The 22147-nt window shown below is 41.1% G+C and overlaps 1 protein-coding gene across 1 annotated transcript in view; it reads right to left on the minus strand.

Moving 5' to 3' along the window:
• The window catches only part of UBE2F (ubiquitin conjugating enzyme E2 F (putative)), a 77712-nt gene that overhangs the window by 27160 nt on the left and 28405 nt on the right, over window positions 1-22147 (minus strand). The window contains exons 5-7 of the mRNA XM_085299315.1: window positions 20716-20786; window positions 14976-15033; window positions 538-570 (exon numbers count right to left, since the gene is read on the minus strand). Coding sequence (XP_085155441.1) covers window positions 538-570; window positions 14976-15033; window positions 20716-20786 — 162 coding nt within the window. The remainder of the gene's footprint in view (window positions 1-537; window positions 571-14975; window positions 15034-20715; window positions 20787-22147) is intronic.

Raw genomic sequence — 22147 nt, forward strand, 5'->3', positions numbered from 1 at the left:
GTCAAACCCTGGCAACGAAGCTAGACAAGGCCTTCCCTTGCCTTCTCCTGAGCTTTCGCAGCAACAGTGCTGGAAGGGGGCCAAAATCCCGGACTCCCTAAAAAGAGGCAGCTTTTARTAAAGCCTTGGCCTCTCTCCGCTTCTAGGGCAAAAGCCACCGTTGCACACAGCTTCCTGCCATCTCCTGTGTTTTTAAGCTGCTTCCGTAAGTAAATTTTTAGTTCCTGGAAATCAGCTGAAAGAAATTCGTATGTGTGAAGATTGAGGAGCTTATTATGAAAATATTCCATAATAGAAGTGTAACCAAAAATAAAAACAGTCTATGAAAGGCATTACAGATCTTGTACAAGTCTTGYGGTTATTCAAACAAAACCACAAAGTGATTTGACCCAGGGACTCACGCGAYACCCACAGAAGCCAAGGGAAGGAACGGCCTTAACTGCAGGAGGCAACAGGCTGGGTTCACATTAGGTGAGGCTGACACCAAACCAGGCAGGGAAAAGGAAAGTGGATATGCAAAAATATTCTCTTACTTACAGTAAATAAAGAGTTTAATCCCCAGACAACATCCTGCAAAGGAAAAGCACAATCAGCTAGGCATGCATTTCAGGGTCAACAACTTGACATCCCTTACATTTCTATTAAACCAAGAATTTACTGGAAAAATCAAGTCTAGTTTGAGGGTTATGCTTTACAAGGTCAGATTGAGATATTGAAAAAGCTTCCCATTTCATAGATACCTGATATTTAGAAACCACCAAAACCCAAATTCTGAATATTCACATACAAGCTCAGATTCCTTGTGTGCACATAGGAACCATTGCTTCTCTGCCCAAGTAAAGGGCATTTAGTATTTGCTACCAATTTAAAACTGTGGCCCTTAGCTCTTAAAAATTTRAAACTGTGCCAGGGAAATATCTGAAACTTGTGTCAAACACCAGAGAAAACAGATCTAAGTGTAATCTGAATAGAGCGATACCATACATATAAGAGTGTATGTCTCAAATTATTTACTTGCCTTTAAGCYTTACATATTTGAACAGAGATGGCTTGCAATTCCTGCCAACAGAAAGCTTCAAGAGAAAATTTTCTCCAAGTATTCCCTTAACTGCTGTCATCAAATGCAACTTGTTTTGGGGTGGGCACCTCCAGAGGAGCTCCCCTAGCACTGACCTAAGAGTCCACATCCTGAGTTACAGGCTTCAGAGACTAAGAAAACACAAGGTCCAAATGTTAAAAGACACTTAAAAGGATCACCAACCACYACCTCCTAAGTGAGGTTTTTCTAACTAAAGATCTTTTTTTCAGTAACAAGCGCAGGCACCTCACATCAGAGGCAACTCTGCAAGATTACCATTGCACCACCACYGCCCTTACAACCCGCTAGCACTCAACTGCCTACCAATAAAAACCACTTTCTGGTTTCCACTAGTGGAAGAGACACCATACMTGACTTCTTTCACAGCTAAGATGTACCTTTCACAACAAAGCTYCAAAGTAGGAACTTCCTAACCATGGCAAGGAAAATAACGAAACTGAGTTTTCTCCTAACACTAGCTTCAGAAATCACTGCGCGTGGTAAAGACCGTAGCTCTTTCAGACRTGCTCCTGATCTTCAGGGGGAGCATAGAGACATAAATGGCAAAAAAAGAACATACAATACCTTAGAATTACAATTGTCTCTACAWTTCAAGATTACAGTGCTGAGCAACCACCCCTTTTCCCAGATGACGCCGTTGGTAGTCCCTTTGTGTCRTTTTTGGGCCAGGACAGTTCTTGGGAAGAGTGAGAGAATGAACTATTTCCAGYAATGGATGAAAGTCATCACTTCACCCTTTTTCACTTCTCTGCTGTTCAGCTACAACTACTGTCACAGAAACCAGGCGCAGCAGAGATCAGCAAAACACGTTACTAAAAAAACCTACACTATGCAATCCCCAGGTTAAACTATCTGTACAGCGCTACAGAAAGTAAGTCCAGGTCATCGATGAAAAGAGGATTTCAGATGGTGACTTGTACAACAGGTGAGGCATTGCCTTCCTACAGCGCAGGAACAGGCGTGAAGTTGATGCTCCTGCATTCGGGTGTTAGGGGAACGGCTCACGGGGTTTGCCCAGCTTGGTGTTCCTACGTACGTGSCAGCACAATCTGCAGTAGACCTCCCCAGATGGCCAGAACCATCGCTATCTCCTAAACAATAACCATCAGCTGCTCTGACCTCTGAAGATCCGACCCTCCTTCCTCTGCCACCCTCCAGGATGCACCATCCTTCAGGGAGATGGAACGAACATCTTGGAGATAAGAACATCTTGGATCAGATTTTAACCTGCTAAGTGTTTCCCAGAGCCTTTGATAATGGGCCTTTACTAAAGCATTATAATTTGCTCTCTTCCACCTGAAGAAGCAGAATAAATTAACTTTTTGGATGGGGAATATGCTGCAGAAYTACAGCCCAGAACATTAGAAAATCCTAAATAAGCTCAAGGAGCTCCCGCTAGTGAACCAAGGTCTGTCCGTTCCCGAAACCTGCCTGAATGCTAACACAGCACCCATGAGGCTGCAAACTGCTTACAACTTTACAAGGCAGCACAGCTAAAAGCAGACAAAAAGAGCAACTCAATTGCACTCTGAAATCCTAAACAGTTCACCCCACCCTGTGTTTCAAACGTCCTTTATGCTTAACAGTGCTAAAGCCTCACATTTCCTTGAACCTCTGCAACAGGACACTTGCAGGCTGTGTCTCTAAACAATGCAAATTCTGCTCCAACACAAGCAAATGGAGCATCTCAAAACAAATCAAATCATTTTTCCACATCATTCCACYAAAATTTGCACTTATTCAACCATGGTTTTAAGACTTTGGGACCCATGGCTCACRACATAGTTCAAGCTGGCTTTGTACAGTGCTCTACCTAACAAAAAAAAATTAAGGTTGTAGGTTTTCAGAGCACTTATTTTTTCATAGGCATTCTGGAGATCAAAAAGTACAGGAGGATTATTAGTATTATACAAATAATCTGTGCATGAAATTCTTAGTATCATTTCTGATCTGCTTCCACCTATTCAGGTTTTATGACTTGCTGGATTCATTTTCTGCTCTTGCATGGTTCCGTAAAAAACAATGCTAAATTAATACTCCAGGACAACATTTTTTGTAATGACCTTGAGGATAGCCTGGATTTAAGTTTGGGAGATTGAGAAAAGGAGGTGGGATGGAACAGATGAGCCACGACAAATCAAGCACTTCAAAATATTTGAAGATCATTAGGCTGCTGTACTGCAAAAACAATCATTTTSTATCACTGACTTCAACAGAGCTGCATGCAGATAAGCGCTTGTCTCAACGCTTAATGTCTTCCTGCCTAACTAAAAGGATTTGCAAGCCAAAGAACAGTTACTGTTAGATTTATTAGTTAAACACCGAATTTCAGTTTTCTCTTAATGCAATAAAGCATTACCCTTGGTTATGCCTACCAAAATCCCGGCTTAAATACTTTAAAGCAGACAAGTTAACCTTACAAATGAGAGTTTTTAAAGATTATCTTCAAACACTGGAGCAGGGCAGACGTTGCCTTAAAACACATATAAATCCACCGCTTTACTTGGTTCCACTCCCGGTAAGAAAGGCAGGCAGCACAGCCAGCTCAGGACGGACCCCGCGGAAAAGGCGGTAGAATGGCCCAAATCACTTCACCCAGGTCCTGATCCAGCGGTGCCCGGGTGGGCTTCTCCCCGCTCCCAGGTATCACACGCCGGCTAAAGAGCCGGAGTCCTCGCGTGCTGCAGCGCCTGGTTAAACCCACAGAGTTTAAGCGAAACGGGATATAAAGAAGGAAACCTGCTCCGTTACACAGCACTGAAGCCGTTTTGAGCTCAAGCATGGTGAAGTCAACACAAGCAAGACAGAAGATCAACAAACTGTTACAAATAAACCTTTGTAATCACCCATTTTCATTCTTGGGTGGTTTTCTATTGAACTGGAGTGAAAAGTTACATYAAACCCTTGCCCACAGATTTATTTAGGGCATGCCAAAGGAGGAAAAAAAAAAAGAAATCTGCCACTGCAGCAATGTTTCAAGTTCAAGAGTAGTGAAACAAAACACAAAACACAGCCTTTGAAAAAGCCTCTCCTGAGGCTGGAGGCTCTCAAAGCATCRCATTTGCAGGAGGTCCTAATTCAGGCACCGAAGCCTCTGCAAGTGGCAGTTTTCTCACAACCGCTTTGCAACAGCRATGCCACTGAAACCACGTCACCGACGAGCATTTAGCTACACTTTCGGGTGTCTGAGAATATAACTGCTCAGCATTTCTTCTGATGAGAGAATAAACAGGCAGACTGTAAATTAAGATTTTCCTCTTACAGTCAAAGCGTATTTAATACATTAATTTAAGGRGGAGGAAAGCCAGACAAAAGCAGCTAATGAGCTTCCAATCAAACAAATTTCTTTGGAGATTTAAGGGGCATTTCTGATTTAACAGAGTAACTAAATTAAAGCTCGCTGCTAAAGCGCAYTGAAAACACAAACAATTTAACCTGTTCAGGTCAATGAAAGGAGAAGCAGTCATCTATACAAACAGATGTCTCGGGCAACTTTTGAAAAACTGAAGTAGCAATCACAATAACACAAATGCCCTGCTTTGCACAGCCCCATTTGGAAAAGGACAGCACCTGAAAACTCAGCAAGTGGGATCACTGCACAGCAAGGTGTCTCCTGAGGACAGCTCTCTCCTACCTACCTATGGGTCAGCCTGACACAGTTTTCCAGTCCCATCCACCTTCTTCTGTCTTCTCTTACTAAGAGGCATAGCTTCTTTCTCTATTCATCATGGCTTAAAAAAAAAAAAAAAATGAAGTGTTCTTCATCCCACCCAGACCCAAAAGCTCCAGCTTGCCCTGTCAGACCTTCTTCTGCTTCCTCAACRTGCCTCTGCAAACATCTCCATTCCTCTCCCCTCATCAATTTGGTTGTTTGCAACCACTACTATAGAAAAACAAAATAGAGATAACCAGCATTAAAAAAAAAAAAAGACAGGGTGAAAGAACAAAGAAATACCTTTATCTTGTAGGTTGCTTCCCTGCTAACCGATCTTCTCCAAATAAAGTGCTCTTTGTTAACAGATRTTTCCTCTCCTTGCCCTACTCCTCTCAGATGATGCGTGTAACACTGCTAAAGTATCTTGCCAAAATCCTATGGCAGGTAAAACACCATTGCCCCTGGAATAAGGTGATGCAGGGAAYGTCGCCCTCAAACAAGCAGGATGGCCATCTTAATGCTCACGTGCCTGGACTCCTCGAGCTCCTGCTTCCCGCTCAAATATAAGGACAGTGACTTAGAGGATTCGGGGTAATGGAAAAGGCATGAACCGGTCCAGTTACCAAAACACACACATACACAAAAAAAACGAAGCCTGAAAACAATTCATTCTGTGCTCAGATATACTGGGAGGAAGAAAATACAAACAATTCTGGTCTGTTCCTCTCCCAAGCTAAGCCAGTCATGAAGTGCCAAGTACGCAGGAGCGCCCATCTAAAAATCTTTCTTCTGCTACAGACTCCTTGACATTTGCCCCCAGGTTACTTCAGAGCAAGCAGATAATCTCATGCAAACCGTTCCCAGGAGAATTCTGCAACAGCTTCATTAATGAACTACACCACAAAGATCATGAACACTAAAGCGAGCCCTCCAGAGACTAGTCAACTGAAGAGATTAAAGTCAACACAAATTGGATATTGAGGACTCAGTTTTGGGAAAACAGGCATGGTTAATCAGACTTCCTGATATACTGCACTGCCCTAYCGAATCATTCTTTAAAAAGGTGCTAGCAGTAACAGTTATTGTATTAAAACCAAAGATTTAGCTTTGCCAGAAGCCACTACAAAGAGAAAATTTTGCAAATCTTCTAGGAAGAAGAGGTTATTACAGGACAGTGATTTGTATAAGTATTTTCACTGGTCTTGGCATGAACAGAATAGAAAAAAAAAAAATCAATCCTTACAAAACTGATAAAGCAAATTTATAAAATCAAAATACAACAAAAGGTACTCCTGCAGAAAAACTTTCTAAAGCTTATTATAACACCATTAGATCTGCATAGAAGACCATTTTCAGTTTCTTATAACTTCCCTTTACCAAATACCAGGTCTGAAGGTTTTTGTCTGCTGCTTGTTAATTTTTTTTGAGATGCAGAAGCAAGCAGTAGAAGCAGTAACAATGGATGTTTTAAGCACTTTTGAGAGCAAGGATATTGGGGAAAAAAAAGAAAAAGTTCTGCACTGTACTTTTTTTTTTTTTTAAGCTGACCTCCTTTGCAGGCTTTAGAGAAGGAGATTTGAACCATTAAGAAGCAGAGTCACTGTGGTAAAACTGTGCCTTTTGTAGTAGCCACAAATACCCATCTGAACTGCAATCATGAAGGACATTCAGAAAAAGCTTGGACTGTAACAACCAAAATTCCTTTGCAGTTTGGTTTTCGCTGCACATGCACAGACCTTCCACAGCCCCCATTAGTCACGCAGCTGCCTGCAGGGCCAGGGGCAATGGTCCAGCCCTGCACAGCAGGGCAAAAGCAAGTTTCCTCCTGCAAACTGCTCTGCTTCAGGTRTTGGGACAGTCAGCAGGAGCGTGTTGTCCTTCCGAGCAGCAGTGCAATCTAGAAGCAAAAGTCCCATCTGACCCCGCTTTCCATACATCGGCTCAGCTCACGCAGCAGTTCTGGTGCATGTGCAATAAACTTACGGTTAAAATCAGACCAGAATTTCCCTTTATTCATCTCCTTTTTCTAGCTGCTTCCCTAGAACTACCTTCTGCAACGCTAATACCCCCGGCTGTCTCCCAAAAATAACAAGGTACAGCACGAGCCCCGAAGAAGCAACACTGCTTGCAGTGCTATGCTGCAAGAGGGTCCAAGCTTCTCCACCGCGAGAAGCACCCAGTGGCAGTATCAAGCTGCGACTGACCTCCCAATTGCCACGAAGCACAAGAAGATCAGAGAACAACATCACACTAAGCGAAGAAGGTAGCCCATGCTCTCAGGCTTCTGGACAGCTGCACTTGGGGAGGTTTTGATCCCTGCCCCTTACAGAGAACTGAGGACACATTCAAGTGCACCCTGTCAGCCTGCTCCTCATCCCAGCTAGCAACAGCACTGCCTGCACTGTTCCCGCTTTTGCCTCCACAAGCACACCACTTCTCTGCATGTGGCATCAGTGTAGGTAAGGAGCAAGGAAAGCTTTTGGCAGAATTAGGGTAGAAAGATCTGCAAGGTGCATTTATCTTTCTACCCTAATTCTACCAAAAGGTAGAATGGTCTCCGTCAGGGCTGTGGCACCTTTAAAAGCAATTCTACCTGGTCTGTGAACCAGAAGAGAAAACTTTTCAATTAAACTCACTGTGTCAGAGTACCTGCCTGTACAAGKCCCTCAGTTCAGTCCCAGTGTGCCGGGACAGCAGAGCCCTGCTAGCTTTCTGCAACCCACCACAGGTCTCTTCCTCCAACTCAGTAGGCTTGGGGYTGACGACTTGGGCAGCAGCACCACACATGGCACCACTGTAGATCCTGCTCCCATTGCACTGACAACAACCAAGAAGAGGGGAAGGWGCTGAAGAAATGTGCCACATTAACATATGAGCTCTAAGGGGACCATGAGTCCACAGCCTGCAGACTTGCTACCCATAATGAGCCAGATGCAGACAAGCCTTTATTTCAGCAGAAATTCCTGAGCACTGGTTTCTTGGTTGGTACAAACTCACAACTGCGACCACACTTTCAGGAAAGAAAGTAWAGTCTGAGCACTGGCACTGCTGTCCTTCTGTTTAGCTGCAGGTGTTTCTGCCTGCCAGAGCAGCAGCCTTTCCCTAAGGCTGTCTACCTTCCTAGCATGTGTTTTGTTTTATTACTCATTTTGTGGAGGAGTGCAGAAAAAAAGCTAAGATGATGCTGGCAGCAGGAGGTGCGCTACATGGTGCTAAGAGCCTTCATCACATGAGCACACAGAGTTGGACCTTTAAACACAGTCTTAATCACTGAAGACAACAAGCTGAGGAACCTCCAATGGCAAGGAGCAATGCGAGGCACACATGGCACAGTCCTCCTCTGAACAGGGCCCCACCCAGAAGCCCACACACTTACAGAAACAAGCTCTCCCAGAAAGCTATCCTGCATGTCTTGCTCCTCAGAGAAAAGGAAACCCCAGTGCTGCAATGCCATCTCATACAGGGCAYCTGCCCAGCATAGCTGCTGCAGCCCCAGAATTAAGTCCACCCCTTCTCAGTACAGTGCTGAGCACTGCTGTGACAGGGGAAGCAGGGAAGCAGGCTTGCTGGGAGGCACCAGTCTCACCTACAAACAGCACAAGTAGAAATAAGGCCCRTGGAAGAAGTCTTATAAGAGCAATGGTGCAGGGGGCAAGGAGGCACTACCAGCACCCACGAGAGAGAAATAAAACAGCGTGGTGCTTCTCCAAGCCGAGAACATAATCTGTRGGACAGATATCCTTTGGAAAGCTCCAAAACACAGGGACTCCGGATTAAATATAACCTGGAATAAACCATATATATGAGATGGGCTTCACCCTCAAACCCACTGCARCTGCGAGGTTCCCTGCTAACACAGGCATAGCTCATTTCCCCTTCGTCCTCCCTGCTGGTTTCTGGACAGTTTGGTGGAAGACACGGCCTGAAACCAATATCAACTTGATTCAGCTTTTGCATGGCAAAGGCAGCACTTGAAAGCACACCACCYGGAAAAAAAGCCCTGAAAAAACCCAATCATCTGCTTAATGCAGTAGTAAAGTCACCTGCAGTACAAGATTACCTGCACACAAGTTAATTTGTTTCTCCTCACCACTCAGTACTCTGTACTGATCTGTACCAGGCACTGAAGGGGGTAGAGACCTTGMCAGGGTTCATCCCACTAAGGTTGCACATATGATTTTAAGTGCTTTGTTTTGTAACCTTCAYGACCATGACCAAGAAATTCACAGAAACCAGATACCAGATCCATGTTAGATCAAGAATCTCCTTGCTAAGCTCTGCTYGACTCTCCAGCTCTTTCTCCTGCAGCACACGAGAGCCTCCAYGCTTTGTCACAACTGGGAAGCCTCTTGCTTTTGATGAAGCATTTCTTCCCCCTTATTTTGCCAGCACGGGGGATAACCATAGTCCACCTAGGAAGGTAGCTTTTACATGCTTTGACTTCTCTACATACAGGGTATGTAGGAAGACCCATTACAAAATGGCATTTGGGTAGCTCAAGAGCAGAATACAAGCCAGTATCGATCCCGTTCCTGTTGCAACGAGCACTGTTCCCATGCTGCCGGTTGAGATAGAAATAGTGTCAGCAGCACAAATTAATAGAATTGCAGGAAACATACAGCTTTACTCTCTTCCTCATCTTCCACAGGCAATGACAGTTATTGCCTGTTTAAAATAATCTTCTACACTAATACAATTTTGACAGCAGACCACCTATTTTCATTAAGACAGTGAAAAGTACTCTGCTGGTACTAAAGCTTTTGAAATTCAGGTTTCTGCTTAAATATTGAAGRGAAACAAAAAATGAAGTCAAGACAGATTTACTTGTCCAAGTAATTAGTTCGACAGCTGCATGATTTCATATTATATAATTTTTCCACCTGAAGACAACAGCAGAACTGATGCAAAAAACACAGGSTGTATTTTCCCATTTAGAATTAAATGATAATTAAATAAGCAAGCTTCTTATGGATAAATTTCAGATAGCAATCAGTTTACAGTAAATGAATCTTAATTCCTTTCAGATTAGATTATCTAGCAATGCAAGCGGATATTTCTTAACCTACTACCTAGAATACCTACCTGGGAAAGGAACTCCTGAAAAAATATCATTAGTTTCCTATAGGTGTGTATAAAGACCTTCCTGCACATCTGYAGCGAGACTCCTCATGATGCCCATACCTGCTCTAGTCTCCCCCACTGGAAGATGAACATGACAAATGAGCTCTTCCAAACACCTTAAGAACTGAAATGCAYGTACACCTAACCAGTAAAGGAAGTCCTAGAGAGAAGTAGTTACTCTAGTCATATAGAACCCACTATGGTCCCATCAGAACAGGCTTACAAAAATGACAAAATAGTCCCCATGAACTTCCACCACACTTTCTCTTAAAACAGTTTTTAATGTTACTACATTCATCCCTTCAGGGCTAGAGCTGCACAGACATGCTTTGATTACCTTTACAGTTCATTAATCAGTGAGACCAATTTCCAGCTGTAGTTCATTAGAGATAATTGCAGAAGAAACAGCTTGACTTCTGGAGCCAGTTGGGCAATCACAAAATACAGATCCACTTCTTTACCTTTTAAAGATCAAYCACCTGGAATAATGCTATAGCTAAGTCAAAATAAGCATTTAAGAGAAAGCTGGTGAACAGTGGGGAGACCCATCTTACACAGGCAGATGATACTCATCATGAGCAAGGTCCAAGCACATGTTGAGGAGAAATGGGAGCTACTGAAGCACTTTTGAGTTCCAAATTGGAACTACTGAGGGAGGAAAAAAAAAAAAACAGGGTATCAGAGCAGCAGCAGTGTTTTTATTTCTTATAGGTACTTAAAAGGCTGGTAAGATTCTCTGATTCTGTATCTTCAGTGAAATAAAAATCTGAGAATAGCATGGAACTAAAGCCACCTATTTGCTCTTCACCTGGAAGGCTTCAGTTTTGACCRTGAGACCTAAAAGCAGGAGAAAAGCAAGCTACTCAGGCAGTCTGCGCAAATGCCTAACATAGCAGCAGCCCTCAGCTTTGACTGCTCTGATTTAGAGAGCAAAGTAGTATGTAATAAGATGATGTAGAAAAAAAGGAAGGACAACAAAGAGTAAATGAGCTCTTGTTGCTTGCTTGGAGCTAGCTGTAAAGTGCAAGATCACACTGAAAGATCAGTTAAAGTATTTCATCACTTTTTACACAATGCACAGTTTGTGGAGCCACCTGCTGCCAGAGATTATCTAAGAATTTAGGATTCAGGAGTGTTTCTGTGGATAAAGAAGAGATTCACAACTGTATTTACTGTGATTAAAAAGTATGTGTGTATATATATATATGTATACATTCTTCTAAAATATTAATCAATCCTATCAGGGTTAAAACCCAAGTTACTGTGTAAGCAGGTTGAAAAAACTATTAAAGTAATTCAGAGATAGTGTATTCTTCAGTGTCTAGTAGTAGTTCACAGACTGCATTTCACAGTGGTCCATGGAAAACACTAACAGATAAGAGCGAGTAAATTGTAAGAGGCAATACTCAGCATTTAGTAACACAAAGAATTCAATCACAGATGAGACGTTGAGTGCAATAAAACACTAAAAGAATGATTTTTTAAAGAATTCTCTACGCTGTCTGAACACATTTTATCTGAGAACTTTCAGAGCGCCTAAGAAAAGCTCAAACTTTCTTTCAAAAGGCATAATTTAAATGCCTTTGCAAGTTGCTATCCATTTTATAGTAAAGCAAATGTTTAAAGTGTCATAGTAGTTTATTTTGAAGGATTTTCATTTAAGATCTCTGCTGCCACCGCAAGGATACAAAAGATGAGACAAGATCTTGGCTGTTGCTTCTAAAACTTAAGTATTTAATCTTTTAGAAAGCTTAACACACAAATACATGCAATGGCAGAAAGCCTGCACTAAAGCTGATTTGTATGGTTTTTAAATGTATATGAACAGTGCTATTGCACTCAGAATAGTGATGCTGGTAAGGACTACCAATTTGCCATGGACATCCAACATACATACCACCATTCTCAAATGAAATATTCTAGTGATATTTAAGAGTTTTACTGGACAAATTTGGCATTGCTCCTCCACAATACCAGGCTACCTTTTTATTTAAAGTCAGTGTTTTATATTGCACTCATTGACTGATAAGTCCATCACTGGACATCAGCCACAGTGCTACCGTGCAAGGCCGCACTGTTGCCAACTTGTGGAAAGGACCTTCTCCTCCAAACCACAGCATTAAGCATTTGACACAAAATTCAGGAAAGGTGGATTGGTGGGTGCAAAGTGGAGTGTTAACAGATGAGTGTAATTTGTATTGCATGCCTCTAGTCTCCTACAGCTTGACACACAGTAAATACATACCAATTACGGAATATGATTAACGAACGCTGAAAATAGCCTGACTGTGCAGCTTCACTGTAGATAAGCCAGCACARCTCCATATGTTCCAGCTCAAAACTGTACACAGCCTGGAGTTTAAGCACTTGGACACTAACCAAGCTTCAACWAAACCCACACAGAGGCATGCATGAAGTTTTACGGATGACATTMGGCCGAAGAACTGAAATAGGCTGTCAGGAATCCAGCTCTGATAGAGACCCACCCTCCCAACTTTTATTAATACTTATTTGAAAGAGCATACTTGCATGAGGGATCAGATCTACAAAGAACAGACTTGCTGCAGGAGATTTAGTTGCTAGTTGCTATCTGCTTACATTTTGTATCCAAAGCAAAAACATTGTTCTGGGAATAGTGCTTGTAGCTTTTCAACATCCCCACAGCTATTTTTGCCTGACTTTAAAGCTACTTTTGTACTGGAGGATCACTATATTTGCTACGTTCCTACAAAGAGTCAGCTTTCAAATTAGGACCAAAAAAACCCATCCTTCCTTTTGGTTATGACATGCCAAACCCGAAAGCAACAMCACGACAAGTCAGGAAACTCACTGAAACTGCGTATTTAAAATGGACTCTGAAAACAAAGAGTAAYGTACAACTCTATAAAGAGTTTTTAATGTTATAAAACATGATCTTGCAATTGTACTGCTTCTCTGCCCACAGGGACCAACAAAACCCAAGGCATTTTTTTTTCAAGTTAGTATCTCTTATTTTAGTCTCTCACTAAATGTTTCATTTCAACACTTAGTCTTGCTTTAACCTATAAGAGGTAAAAACACCCTAAACTCATTCCAAAAATTCAGTAATTTGATTCTCCTGGCAGGTGAGATTCAAAGATGCTTGCTCTGTGAAACTAATTTCGCACAATTAGCAGTCTGATACAAGACTAAAAGGGAACAGAAGATTACTACACATCTTCCACCAGTGAGGACAGGAAGTTAAGTACATCTTAGTCAACATTTTTTTCCACCCAATCTCTCCTGTCTTGTGAACTGAACAGCCCGGGAGACTCAAATGCCTTAGAGGCACAATAAACTTAACCCAAGAAGTCAAGGACTTGGGATATTGTCTCCTAAATTGCCCATTTACAGAATACACAGTACCTTTAAGTAGCTCCAACACTACAGGCTTGTTAATTCAGATGCCTTCGATCACAGCTGACAACTCAGTTTGGTTTGCCACAACCCCAGCAAACTGAAAGCAGATTAACCACAGCACAGAGCTCTATCTGGGCATTTAGACATCTGAGCTGGGTGTCYATTAAATGCTACAGAAAATACACAGGCACCATCATCTAAAGTTTCTTTACAGTGCTAACATGCAGCAATATTTTAATCTCCAYGAGAAAGACATCCTGAACAGGACTAGCATAGCAAATACAAATATATGTGCATTCCTTTCAAGTTGTGATAATTGGTGTMCTAGTCTTCTAAAAGTTGAAACTTAAGCATTTACATATCAACAACATTTTGGGGAACAAAATACACACACAGAAACAGAACCAGTTAGCTTAATTACCAAGCCAGAGCCTTGATTTAAGCCAGMATGAAAAACAGAACAGTACAACAGGCAAAAAAAAAATCCCAAGAGAAACAGGCCCCCATCCCCAAAAATCCCACACCAAATACTAACCGAATAGAAAACACCATTTTTTGTCATCCACTCCCTTCACTTCCCAGAAAAATAAGGTAGATCATAAAGAAATTTCACAGTTAAACAACCAGCCACAAGTCAAAGATCTCATTCATGCTTCCAAAAAGGAACTCAAATATCTGGTAAAAACTTGTGCTCAATCTGCTTTTGAAAAGAAACAAACATCTGACACGTATAACTTTTATACACCTAGWTCACAGTCTTTAAGAACAAACTCAGGCAGGAGATCTGGTAAAGGCAAAGAGAGACTCTCACCCAGTGCAATGTAATAATCTAAGTAAAGCAGACCACTTGCTGTAAGCAGCCAAGAGCAGTCACAGAACTAAAATACTCCTTTGTGACCATCTCCTTAGGAGTATTTCCTRCAGGAACTACAACTCTGATTTTGTTAATGTTGCCCAACTGTCTTAAGGACTAACTTCTAAAGTTATTCTGTAATTACAGTGTCAGACCTGGCATCGACTTCAAAAGGGCCAAATTCCCACTTACGTGTTAGCGGTTTGGACCAAATGACATTCAAAGCAAACTTAAAGGGCAGCAACTCTTGGCTCCCTATTGGGCTTGCTAAACCAGCCAGGAGGGCCCTGCTTGTGCAGCACCTATATGCAGCCGAGTTGCTCGCCACTTTGAACACCGTGCATGAAAGATTTCAAGACAGTGCCGTACCTGCACGCTAGCTCTATGGTCCGTGCAGTGTTTCTCCCAAGAGCATCCTGCCCTTTTACTTCTCTAAGCTCCTTTACTCAGAAAGGAGAGACAGCCTTTTGCCAGCAACGTCAATTCAACASGAGTTACAAGGGTCAGGCATTAGTGTTTGTCCTGCTCACATCATGTTCTGTCATCTGGGCAAAAAGTGTAGCAGTAAAGCAGACCACCCTCACTGACCGCAGCTTGCCAGGGCCACATACAGTGTCAGCACTCTACACAACCTCCGATCAGTCAAAGCAGTATCTTGCAGCTACGCTAAAACTAGCAAACTGTTTCATAATCAGTTAGCATTGCACTTGTCACAAATACAGCCACCAACACCGGATGAAAGACACTCTCGAAAGACAAAAACCCAATTGTTTCTAATGCAGTTGGCTTCATCTGTCTCTTTGCAAGTCCTTAAGAATATTTTAAAAGATACAGCTCATTTGATGTACGTATCTGAAAGGAAATGGTACCTTTAATGTTCTAGTTGGAGCCCAGCCAGTGCCATCAATTGAATGTTCTCTCAATAAACTGGAAAAAAGACACACATATTATACAGTGCAACTTCTAAATTGTGTCAGAAATCTTCTCAGAAAASAAAAAAAGTTATTGCAATGTAATAATTACAGACCAATTGCACCACATCTTCTACTGAAAGATTAAAAATGCACAGAAAAAYTGGTATGTTATCCTAGAACTATATTCCTCATTACATCATTACAAATCTGGATCTGAGCTCAGTTTTGTCAAAAAAACCCAAATTACTTAGATTCAGTGTAGCAAGTGTGGCCAAAATCCTCATGATACAGCCTCAATACCAAGCTTTGCTTTTCACACAGATACACATGCACTCCAGTAYAGGACATATTCACCTCTGATGAAGAGACAGGCCTTGCAGAGTATGCTGCATCCCACCACCTTTGGGGTATTTCAATTAAAAAATAAACCCACTTTTGCATGCAAAATATTAAGCCTTACAGACTAGCTCAACACTGCATATCCCCAACTGGAAATCAAGAAGTCAGTACAAATATTAAAGTACAGATGAAGAGCATACACTGGGTAAGATAGACTGCTTGCAGGAGGAAAGAGTTTCTTATAAGCTGTAAATACACGCTCCTAAATTTAAGTATAAACAATTAAGGTAGACTTTTCTATATACRCACACACTGTACAGAGATTTTGTATACCCTGATGCATACAAAGTCCAGTGAAACAGTTAAACTGAATACACCTTAAATTTTTTCCTGTTTTTCAAATGGAAATAGGTTGTTAGTCATTCCTGGGCCTTAAAGATCGAAGTATTAACAGTATTACGAAAACTAAACTTACTGGAGACCAGAGCATAATTGAGAAACAAGCAGAAGTCTCACTTGAATTTATGCAAAAAGTAATAATCAGAATGAAAACAGTATGAAAACCCCTTTAAAATCATTTCACAAACTTGCCTTCCTCAGTTAAGAGATTATCTAACACAGAAAACTCATGCAGCAAAATAGCAAAGCACTGAAATGTATCGCCAGAAGTGGCTTCTACCACTGAAATAAGGTTAATGTAAAATTTCCTTAAATTACTAGCTTTTGCCAACTTTCAGGATGAAATATATTAATTCTGTTTTAAACTACAACTGAACCTTACAGTCTGTCCAAGCAGTTATTTATTGGATAGGCAAGGCTTTTAATTCAAGGAAAAAACGGTGATTAGAATTACCCCACATTTTCTGCACAAAGGGTAGGAAGTAAATCTGTAAAAGTGTTCTGTACTTTCTCCAAAACACATTAGCAATAATACTGGGCACAATAAATCCACCTGAACCGTGCTGCTCACTTCTGTGCCTTTAAACAGAAAACACGCACCTACCGCTAGTGCAGCCCTAAACGAATTTCAAGAAAATTGAAAACACTGAAGACAGCATATTGTGGCTACRGTTTGTTTATAGCATGAAAGTAAGAGTAAGAATAACATAGAATAGGCAAGMACCAGCATTTTGAGTTTTTGAACAAATAACGGATTGTAACTTTAACTTCATTTCAGTACATCTCCTCCTTAAAAGATGTTGCTACATTAGCTGACAGTACTTCCCTTAGCCTGCTCATACAGTTGACTGTGTAAGAGCCAGAAATAAGTTAATACAGACAAAACCCACAAATATCCACTGATTGAGCTCAAAGAGTCTGAGCTTACCAGCTAAGCCTCATTAACACCCTTCAAGCTTCCCAAAGGCTCYGAGCTCTCTCTAGGCAAATCTCCAGCTAGGAAAGATTGGCAGCGAGGATCCGAGAGAAGACACTCGTACCCTTCAGAGCGCTCCGGCAACCAAGTAATGAAGATGGAGAAGCATCCCTTTTTCTACTATTACTGCTTTACTGATATAATTCATTTCCAGGCAGCARCCTCTTTCTCCCTTCAGGTAGGAAGGATCATTGCGCCCCTAATCAACACCTTTTCCCTRCACAGGGCACCTAGAGAAACAGCATCTCGCCTTCTCCCCAGGAATGACCCAGATATACCAGCCAGACTGTCTGGAGATCTGAACAGCAGTGATCTGCTCTCAGAGCCCTGTAAAAACAAACAGCAGAGCTGCTTCACCSCAAATGAGCAGAAAAAAAGCAAAATAGATCATGAATTAGGTAGAGGATGAATTAGCACCTGCTATTTGTTCCAAAGCCTGTCCTCTGTGGATATGCTGCAGTAGAGGAGCTGAGCTACGAGGAAGTTCTCAAATGGCAAAACCCAGAGTTTTTCTCCTCCACTTAATGCTTGAAGAGGCTTCCTTTGGTGAGCTTCCAGATATGCCATGAAAGCCATCTGTTCTACAAGGGTTTTCAAAATATCTGATGGGTAGGAAAACCTGTTTACTCCTAGTGAGTATTCTAAAATTGCCAAGACTTTGCCGTATCGGGTAAGTGTGCCAGGAACTTTATCTAGTATTTAGATCAAATAAGCATTCAGAAACTTTCCTTGTGTTGCCTTAGAATGATTTTCACATCCATAAAAGGGAGGAGTAAGCCAATTCTGCAACACTGTGGATTGCTAAAGCTAGCGAGTAAATGCTTTGCTGTGGAAGAAATGACAGGGCCAACAGGAGGATATGGTATGGTACAAACAGGAGCTTATCGGGCAGGTAACCTGATTAAAAAAAAAATGAGGAAGGACATTTAAAGAACATTTCCATCTGCTTTGTCTTGAGCAAGGAACTGACACAAGCCAAACGCATCCTTGGTTGAGGAATTGACTGGAACCGACCACCACATCTTCGCATCTGGCATTTATATCCCTAAAGAGACTTTGCAAGAATGATTTCAAATCATTATATCTGACTTCCTACAAAGAGATGGTGAAAGTGCTATTTCTGGATGTATAGTAACCAAAACAGCCACTGATACGACCAGCCAGCTGTTCAGTCATTCACTTCCAGTTATTCTGTGACTTAATTCCTGAATAAGGAAAACTTCAAAAACTTTTCTCCTTTAAAAACATAGCATACTAGAGAGACTTTCCAAGAACTTTTACTGAAGTGGGAACTGCACARCTCTGACAAGTTTAAAGCTTTCTGAAACTGAAGGTGACATGCTTTATAGCTTAAGCGACTAAACAAATTACTCTAAGAGRGAGATCAGTCACAGAGAAAATCTGCTTTGAAAATCTCAGATGAATGTTTATCATAAGACATCACRTAACATTTGTTGGAATGTCAGTTCCAACAAAACACTTTTGTCCTCCTTTTGCCAGTAGGAAGCATCACTGAAGGTAAGTTTGAGTTAAGAGGCTGTAAATCCACCTGAATACCCCTCCACTGGCAGAGGCACCTTCTAGAGCTTCTTCTCTTCTTCCAGCTACTCCTCTCCCCGTTCATTCTTCTCTCTCTCCCCACCTTCCTGATCTGGCATTGCCAATGCAGCTTGACAACACTATTCTAACAGCTTATGCAAATGAAATCAAAATCAATGAGGAGAAAAACTTAGAAAGCAGTCACCTGGAATATGTAACATCTGTTCTAGATATCTTGATGTTTTTCACCCAAATGTGCATGTGATAGAAACAATACCCCCAAATATGGTCCAGATCTAATCTGAATAATTGCAACCCATGAAATACAAACAATACTTCTCCTAGCCATAGCAATTACATTAGATGCAAGTTCAATCATTTGCTGTGTTTTAATTCTAGGATGATTATCTATGCAGACTGATACAATACCATAAAGGTATATTTAGTAAAAGAAAGTTGGAAGAAATACTGATCAGGATCTTTTTCTGCTTTAAAAAARAGACTTGAAGCTATTTTTATACAAAGACTACTCAAGAAGTTGATTGCAGATACTATATATAGTCAGCATTCTCCATTATAATAGACACAAAGCAATCCAGCTTATTTTAGTTTTTCCATCTAACTTGTTAGATGCTTTAAAGGTTTAATGTTAAAGTATCTGACACTCAAATAAAGCTAAGGTTTCAGAGCAAATTCTGAAGAAACAACTTCATAAAGCAGAATTACGATGTCCAAACACTAAGTTCATCCACCAAAACTAAAACCATTTTAAGACTWAAAGGACAAATATCCTCAGCAACATGAGGAGGCTTTATTTAGCTTCTGAAGTTGCAGCACTATAGTCAGAGCTTAAACTTTTACCTACGTTTTGGAGTCTAGTATTTCCTGTTGGYTGGTTCCAAACAGCTCCCTTATTCAGTCCTTTACTTAGGCTTTTTGACTCAGAGCATCCAAGCTCTCTCCATTGATTAAGCCACAAGGACTTTGGTGGCATTTAAACTGTAAAAAAGTGATCCTTCAATCAGTGTCCCTATTGTCAAATGAAAAGTTCAACTGCATAACATACAATAGTTTGAGGAAGGAACTCTGAAACAGTGCAGGTCTGGATTGACAGCAATTTTTTTTTCCTTTTCAAAAAAAGAGCAGCAATACATATCTGCCAAAACAGCCTTTCCATTTCACTAGCATGCAAATCCCAATAATGGTGGTCAACCACATTCTTTTATAAGTTTGGGGTTTTGTAAGCTTTTCCATAGCTTAAAACCTTCAAATCCTCAAAGTCACRTTAAAGTCTAGGGACACCAACCCCTGCTGACTTCACTCCTGCTGCAGTCTGACAGCTATAGCACATCAGGTAAATACTACAGTCTTCCTAGTCTGGTTTTCATTATACTTTGATTATTAGCTGCTTAGAAGGATGGACAAAATCACTAAAACCAAAAGCACTGGTAACAGCTTTGTACCTGTTACCAGCTGATAAGGCTAACCTAACCAATAACATGTGTCAGACTTCGGTATGAAAACTATTTTTCTTGCCATGACCCTGGGCACAATACTAAAATGATTTTTTTTCATCTAGAGGAAAACAGTCAAGGAAAAGTTGTTTTTAAGAAAACACTGATTGGCTACACGTGGTGGCAACTGTTCTGGATTTTCAGAAGAGTTTTCCAGCTTGCCTTTTTCACTGCTTATGCTTCATTTAGTTTTCCCTTTATGTCCCATTAACTTGAAAAAAATGACAGCTACGCTTTTTCACTTCTGWGTTTAGTTTCTGCCCAATTTCACCATCAGGTACTCATGATGAAATGCTCAAGTTAAAGTTTCAAAAGCTGATTTTAAAGAGGAAACATTTACTATCAAGCCAAAGTGCAGCAACATAAATCTGTTACTTCAGCAGAAGTGAGCTGTTGGGCTTCATATTTTAACTAAGCACCCTCCATCTTTAAAGTAAAAGTATCCATTTCATATGCTGTCACAGCAGATACTAAGTGTTTCATAGCAGCTATTAAGTGTGAAAATAAACAAATRGCAAATTTAAAGTCATTACTGTCAAAGTTCAAGGCATTTTTTTTCTCCCTTTGGGAAATACAAATGGTTTCCAAGTACTTAACAYATTTAGGCATTAAACAAGTAAAAGCTTTAAGCCCTTTCACTGAGGATTATTCACCTATGGGGAAAAAGAAAGACTAAGTTTGGTCTGGATTGGAGTTTGCTTTCACCCTAGATAAAATTAAATGCTGTGTCCAAACCTAAAGAACAGTTCTACAGTCTAATACAAAGCAGGAACAGTGSTTTCAGAGGATTTCCTGGGTCCCCAAGGGTCACGGGCCCACTCGATTCGCAGAATCTGTCAAGATGCTAAATTACACTGACATGAAAATTACATAGTGTTTTATTACACACAGAAAAACCTCAAAGTGAAAAACAGAAAGCTGTTGCTACCTTAAGCAGATTTCGCCCGTCTCTGTAATGTTCGGATGCCAGATTCTTGTCAAGCATTTTACCTTTGGAGGCTGCCAGRATAGAAAACAAGTTAGTGTTATTATTTAAAACAAAAGCAAACCACTGTTACAAGTTACAGAACTGAAGAGACAAACGTGTTTGATAGTCACAGCCTAGGCTGGTATGTTAAAGCGTTGGATAGTATAATGTGAGGAGCACCAGCCTTCTCTGCCCTTTAAGCTCCTCAACTCTTTTCAAAAGCTGGGCTGGTACTCAGCTACTTCCTAGAAAAAAAGCCATTTTAAAGGAACCTCCATCTCCGACACAGTGCCCATTTACACTCCTCTCCTGTCTGCTTCAGGGAGAAAAAAAAAACTCATGTTATCCAGGTTCTTAACACTTAATCAGCAGGACAACAATTTAAATCATAACAACACAAGTACATGTTTTGTTTTGTTTTTCTCCAGGGCTTACTCAAGTTCTGGATGTTCCCTAAAACCAGCAGAAGAGCCATCAGTGAAGAYGAAAATCAGTGAAGAACTGCATCAAAATAACAGTTTCTTTGAAATAAAGACCCTCCCCTACTCCTAAGCTCTCAGAGAAGCATCAAGACCACCACTCACACCCAGACTTAAACTAGTGGGGGGGGGGGAAGGACTTATTTTAAGGCAAGGTCATCAGAATTCTAAATCCCATAGTGGGTTTTGACATGCAGATTCTTTAAAAACACTCTCACTTGCTCTGATTTTGGTGAAGTAAATAAGGAATGGGTCATTAAAATGCTAGTAGCTTAGCAACAGCCAGATCTGTCCTCCAAACTACAATTTGCAGCTTTCAATCAAGCAGACAACTTCTTCTTATAGCAGGTACAGTGCTATTTAGCAACACAGGCCAGTACCACTCATAACTCCCATTAAATCACACATCAGAGTTGCAGAGCTACCTTTCTCCACTGCTTCCCAYGAAATCTTCAGTCAGGAGACAAAATAGCTCCAAAAGCTGTAATTGCACAGTGCATGCCATGTTTTGTCTCATTGCTTTGTTCTCAAATTGCTACTATCTTAAGTACAATATTCAGATACATATCCTAAATTCAGCCCAACTCCCTGGAGACAAGATGAGCAAATATCTGTGGTATTAAGCAACCAATAACATGCCTGTTTCTTTATTTCACTTTTTTACTGCCATACAAACACCTATCAYTACAATACATCTAAAACTCATAACTTGGACATTAACTTTTGTCCACATGCACTTCATGACCGCCCAACAACCACTCAAGACCTAGTCCTCGGGGACATCGACTGCCCAAGCCCTGGGCCAGCCTCCACCACTGCAGAAGTGGCACGCAGAAAACATCTTATCTATAAAATCCACAAGTGTTCCCCTTCGAAGCCCGGTAACAGCCCAGTCTCCTGCAAGTTACATGTTT

Source organism: Rhea americana, unplaced genomic scaffold (assembly GCF_003343005.1).
Source record: "Rhea americana isolate MKP2758 unplaced genomic scaffold, rheAme1 scaffold_15, whole genome shotgun sequence".
Lineage (NCBI taxonomy): Eukaryota > Metazoa > Chordata > Aves > Rheiformes > Rheidae > Rhea > Rhea americana.